General features: G+C 39.6%; 1 protein-coding gene across 2 annotated transcripts in view; it reads left to right on the top strand.

The window, feature by feature from the left end:
• The first annotated feature begins 2,501 nt into the window (after positions 1-2,501).
• The window catches only part of LOC126198672 (tyrosine-protein phosphatase non-receptor type 9), an 870,239-nt gene continuing 866,740 nt past the window's right edge, over positions 2,502-6,000 (top strand). The window contains exon 1 of one of the 2 annotated variants that reach the window (XM_049935163.1): positions 2,502-2,583. In XM_049935163.1, coding sequence (XP_049791120.1) covers positions 2,551-2,583 — 33 coding nt within the window. In that variant the 5' untranslated portion in view covers positions 2,502-2,550. Of the gene's footprint in view, positions 2,584-2,819; positions 2,838-6,000 lie in introns of those variants that run through there. The other variant, XM_049935164.1, reaches the window with a different exon arrangement.

The raw sequence follows: 6,000 nt of genomic DNA, 5'->3' as shown, positions 1-6,000 counted from the left end.
ATGGCATGCATAAGTTGTGAAATTGATCAAATGGCGCTGAGCAGCAGGATCTGCAAATTTGTTGCCAAGCATGTTCTTTGGCAGTGACATTTGTGCAGATGGACAATTCATTCATCATCATGCTCACTTAGAAACCTACGGAATGTTCGGAATTTATTTATTTTTTTGTGTATAAATGGCTAGTTTCGCAAGCTGAATCTCACAAACATGGCATTCTAGTGTCTGTTTTCTGTTATCGGCCATTTTAGCAAATGACGTCCGGACTGTCGCTCGCATTTTGCTTTTTATGGATTGTAGCAGTATGGCGAAGGATATTTAATTTTTAGTTCGGAACCTCTGTTGTCTCTACGGCGTATTTTATGGACCTTTCTCCAAGAGGAAGTCCTTCTTCTTAGCTCACTTTCCTCCCATCAGTTGAGCTTAACGTGTAGTCATTTTTAACTCCTGTTTTGTATTAGTATTCTAAGGTTCTGACATGGCCACATATGATCTTAGTTGTCTTAGAACAAGCAAAACGACGCTAATGAGACCAGATATGCCCAAGGCAGTACAGGAGTAGGTGATGGTTGGATCTGTGGAAAAAGTATCACACTGGGTGCTTCAGAGATAGGCAGCAGGCTGGAATTAAGAGTGGAAGAAAATATTTTTGTTTGTCTAAGTGGGTGGTAGAACACAACTTTAGGAGGAGGAAGGCATGTATTTTGAGTAGTATTTTTTGTTATTACAGGTAATGATAAAGGATGTAAACCATGACTGGGGGGGGGGGGGGGGGGGGGAGGAGGGAGATTACTTATATGTTAGAGCAAACAGACCATCAAATAGAGATATTCAAGCTCACATGAAGGCTAATGGGCAATCATTCTTCCCTTGAACCATTTACCACTGGAACAAGGAAAAGCGGGAGTGGGGTGCGACAGTAGTGCACAAAGTACCCTGCATAGTATGTTTATTGATGCAGATAAGAGAAATTAGGGTTTATACAGATTCCATTTGCTACTGGAATAGAAAGGGAAGTGAGTAGTAGTGGTATATGGTATCCTCTGCCCCACACCGTACTGTGGCTTGCAGAGTATGTATGTAGGTGTAGAGCATGGATGAATACAGTACAAGAAAGTTATTCAAATACCAGTTGTGGAAGCTAGAATGTGAGAAGGCCTTCAGAAGACCTGCACATTTCTGTGAGAGGAATTAGCCTATCCCTGTTGTGTTCACAAATCATAATTGTCAAGACCATAGGGCAGGTATTATTTTATATGAAGGGTATGGCATCCATCAGAGTCAAGGAATTATTGATTGCTCGTTTAATATGGGCAGAGATTGAGTTGTTGTCATCAAAATACTTTGACATCAAGAAATGTGGTTTACTCTGCAGAATAATGCTGAAATAAATAACTTAAAAATATTGAGGTTCTGTATAAATGAGAACAGCTCATCATCATGTTCCATGAAAATCATCTCTGATTCAACAGTATGATTGTGTCTTATGTTTTTTCAGTACACTAGATTAAAATTATCAAGTAGCTAACAACATTGGTATCCATACAGTCATACATCGTGTAGTAGTTACAAACAGAGAACTGTGATGACATAAGTCTCAGTTTTTGAGATGTTGTAGGACAACTATGGGGTATTGGACTACAGCTCATTACGTGTCAGCTCCCAAGACGACGCTTTAATATTAGAATTCAGTTGTGCATGTCCAAGACCAAAGTGATTTGTGGAAAGAAGTATTTTTAGGCACCTTTTGGTTGCATTATGTTAGCCCTGCAGCAAAGTTGTATTTGGGAAACATGAAGCACAGTATTTCTTAATGGCTGGTCAGTAGAAGTAAGATGGAAGAGGTAACAATCTAGTCATCATCTTACTAATGTCTATAAATTGTAAAGAATATGCTGCAGGCAGTCTAAAATTATTGTGAATAACTGATAATACTATCACTATGGACTCCCTCCACTCCCTGCAGTTTGCAATATGTCATCGGAATTAGCTTTCTTTTTTTAGGGTGTTATTGTGCTGGTGAGTGTTGCACTAACAGGACCACTGTAGGCAAAAAACTGCAGAGTGCCAGAACTGAAATAGCTAGATTGTGAGGCATGTCCCCATAGAACAATGGTTGAAATTATTTCATGTACCCCTATCAGTAATGGTAAGTTATCTGCCACTTTTAAAAACGATAAAAAAAATCGGCACGTGCAAAATGTTGTATACTGTTTGAGCAGAATACGTTGTGATACCGGTACTGTTAATTTGGAGGCGTTGCAGTCGCATCATGAATTTCATTGAACAGTGTACAGAAGTGTACGATCCCTTAAAATGTTCGGACTACTGATGCTTGTGTGATTTAAAAACAAATTCATACCGCATATTATTTATCTTTCAGAAACATGTTAGCGTACATCGATTAAGATTTACTAGCGCACCTTATTTAGCACTGACTATATCGTTACGCTGCCGTCTTGTCAAACGGGGAAAGGAGGGGGGGGACGCATCCGATGCGTGACAACAGAAGATCGCGAAGCGTTTGGTGTGTAGTAGTTCCAGATAGCCAACATGGCTGCTGCTCTGACGGCGGAGCAAGAGCAGGTGAGCATTATATTGAAAATTACAGCAGTCCTAACTAAAAGAGATCTTTTAGTTTGTGTCAGGATGGTTTTTATGAAATTGTCGTGTGTGCAGTGTTAAATTTATCGAAGAAAATCAATTTTATTTGTGGGTGGTCGTGTAAACATGTGCGAACAGTTCTCGACTTCAGCAAATGACAAGTGTTGTGATGTAATCCTGTTCTTGTTTTATGCTATAATATGTAGTGTTGCATGAAGTAAGTGCTGCAGATGTCGGTAAGTACCCATGATACGCTTTCCAAGTATAATTTAAGAAAATAAATCATTTGTTTACAGTCGTAAATTACGGGTGTGCGTCCATACCAAGGACACATGGGAGTGACAGACGCGCGCGTGGTGTTCTGTAGACCCCGGCACCTACGTAGTTCACTATATTGTACTTGAAAATTACTATTACTTGAGCAAGAAAAATATGTCAGATCTCGAGTATCCGATGCAGTGACCAAAACAAGTGGAATAGTACAGCTGTCAAAAAATGTTTTGTATGTTGCAAGCTTTTTAATCCCCGATCAGTGATCTGATAGCCTACTGTCAAATGATTCACAGTACTAAGATTTCCTCTTTCGACCAGCATTTAGCGTGTGTATTAGCAGGTACCCAAAAATACTTCTTTTCGCATTAACAGCAGTATAAATATCTTGCCGCACTCACATCCGGAGAACTTGTGTGTGCCGCAATTGTATATGTAGGTTACAAAATGTGTGGTAGAGACTGTGAAGGGTGTCCGTTGTGTATGGAGGGAAGTGTCAGTTACGATACCAACTACATTTTTAATTTTTATTCTTGTTATGGAACAGTTCTGCTTTCCTCTCTTAAAAAGAAAGAAATTCCGGTTCTGTTTACAGTGGCAAGGGAGTGGCATAATTTATATTGATAAATAGTGATACTTAAGTGAAATTAGTGAAAATTAAGAGAAATTAGAAAGAACAGCACATATGAATGACGTATTAATAGACCTACCTGTCACGTTGAAAGCAATTTTATCATTACGAAAAGCGAGTACCGAACACTGCATTGCACAGTCGAAAATCAGTCCCACTCGAAAAGATAATACAAAAATAGCCAGAAATGGTGCAAATGTTTACAAAATTCTGCGGATGTCTGGAATTGTAAGAAACAAATATGTGCCACTGGGTCGTCGATTCGCGGTGACCTTGAGATTTGATATGAATACTATCCCCGCTTGCGTATAGCCTACTAGTGAACGTGGTACAACTGATGTATTAGATTTATTTGTTTTGGATTCCAAGCAGTTGAGAAGAAACAGAGAATCTGAATTCTTGTATGCAGAGGGGTATATTATGGGTGGTGCTACAGCTTGCTTTAAGCAGAATATGAACTGGTAATCCTTTGTGTAGACAGATTTAAATCAACCACGGATAGAAACGATTATTGCTATGGGCCCTATATATGAAATGATACAAATGCTTAGCTGACTTTGTCGTCAGCATCTCATGGATATGCAGCTTCTCGGCCTGGCACTCTAAGTTTCATTTGCTAAGATAGTTTTTGCAGTTAAGAACTCCAGATCATGACAGAAAAGATGTTCGTCCAATGCTATTTAGTCCTGAAACTTCCTTTGAAAAGAATGACACATTTGCGATGTTCTGTCTTAATGCCTATGATTTATTTGTTTATTTATCTACAGGGTATTTATTATGACCTTCCATTACAGCTTCTACTGATTGGGCAATCAAATTAAAATTCTGAACAGCGTTGGTGGTAATACAGCTAATTTGTTGTATTAACCGTCTGTTTGAAATGACACGCTTCAATCCGTAGAGCGCCACGCCCCCTGGTGAACGTGTCACACACAGTTCCATCATTTGGGTTCCGGTACAGGTCGATAAACAACGAACAATATCAAATTAATCTCAAACAGTACCGCATTGAATCTATCTTACGTACATTTCGTCCGTCTTGCCTGTCCTCAGAATCTTAAGAAACAAAAACATACATTGCTTCTTTGTGATGTTGTATACCATGCTTGATCGCGTTTTAAACTGAGGTAGCACGTGAAAAGTTGATAGTTTATAAGGTATACGGCATGTATTGCATCGTGTAATGTACATACGTGCTCGTCATGTTTGATACCGGTTTCGCTTCGTATTCGACAAGCGTCTTACGGCTAGTAATTGACAGTATGAACGTAAAAGTTAAGAAAAGTTTCTCGAAACTTATATTCATAATAGTCCGTTGTATTCTAATGATTGCTGGTGACCAATTCTAATGTCACGGAAGCCAAAACTGAACATGCCTGCACAGTGGAATATTAGAATTTGGCGACGGAGCTTCACTAATCGTCAACCGCAGATTGCTCCAGCGTTATGTTTGTGTCAGTAAGCAGTAAGGCGTTAGCCATACCATATTAGTTATGATGGCCGAGTAAAGTACGCACACTTTGAAAAATATACGTTGTATGGTCTGTGTCGTACAATTAGAAAGTATAAAAGGCACTGGTAACTACAGAATACTCAACAGGTTTCTACACCCAGCGAAGTTGCGCGAAGAACTCGTTTTCAGAAAGGCTAGAGTTAAAGTCTTTCTGTGGTTTCTATAAATACTTCATGGTAAAAGTCAGGATGTTTTCTTTGGAAAGTACGTGAAAGTTTTCAGTCCCCACCAGCCCCATTTCGAACATGTGCCCTTCTCCCATAGTTCGCCCTCAGCGAGAGGTTATGCCGAACTCGTCTTTTCCTCAGCTTGTTGCAAAGAGGAACTTCTTGAAATTTTGCGATAAACTCTGCTGCGAGGCGTAGAAAGCGGGAAGCTTGCCCTACGGATTAACAAGTGAGAAATTGTAGTGCAAAATGGGAGAGAGGAAGGCAGGCGTGGTCTAATACTGCGGTAACCTGACGAGATAAGCAGAATTCGTGAAGAGATAAAGAACAGATTGTGTCTAGATTGACGTAAAGGACAGGCACAACTGCGCGAGCTTTCAGCTTGTGTGAACCGTACATTGTGAGTAGCAGACGTTAATAACTGATCACAACACTAAGTAAGGTATCAAAACTGGCGATGGACACTTTTATAAATACAGAATAGTGATTCGTAGAGCTGAAGCAAAGAGGTGTAGATGTGACTAAAACTTATGCATTCGTTAATAAATGGGATAAGTGGATCAGACAAATTTGCCAGCAATGTATTCTGAAGTTGGTAAAAATATAATTTAATCAACGAAGCTTACATCTCATATTTCACTGCACACACGGAATCAAATATGTACTATATTCAGTACTCAGAGGTTTTGACTACTCACTAGAGGTGCCATGCCGACCCGTCATCACCGATTTCATCCAGATTTAAGGTACGTGCAGGGCTTGGCCAGAAATGAAAGTGACAGAAGAGGAAACTCCAGATCGCCAATCGTTTAGGAAAA

The sequence above is a fragment of the Schistocerca nitens genome, chromosome 8 (assembly GCF_023898315.1).
Source record: "Schistocerca nitens isolate TAMUIC-IGC-003100 chromosome 8, iqSchNite1.1, whole genome shotgun sequence".
NCBI lineage: Eukaryota > Metazoa > Arthropoda > Insecta > Orthoptera > Acrididae > Schistocerca > Schistocerca nitens.
The sequence above is the reverse complement of the archived record's forward strand: the minus strand, read 5'-3'. Positions and strand labels throughout refer to the sequence as shown.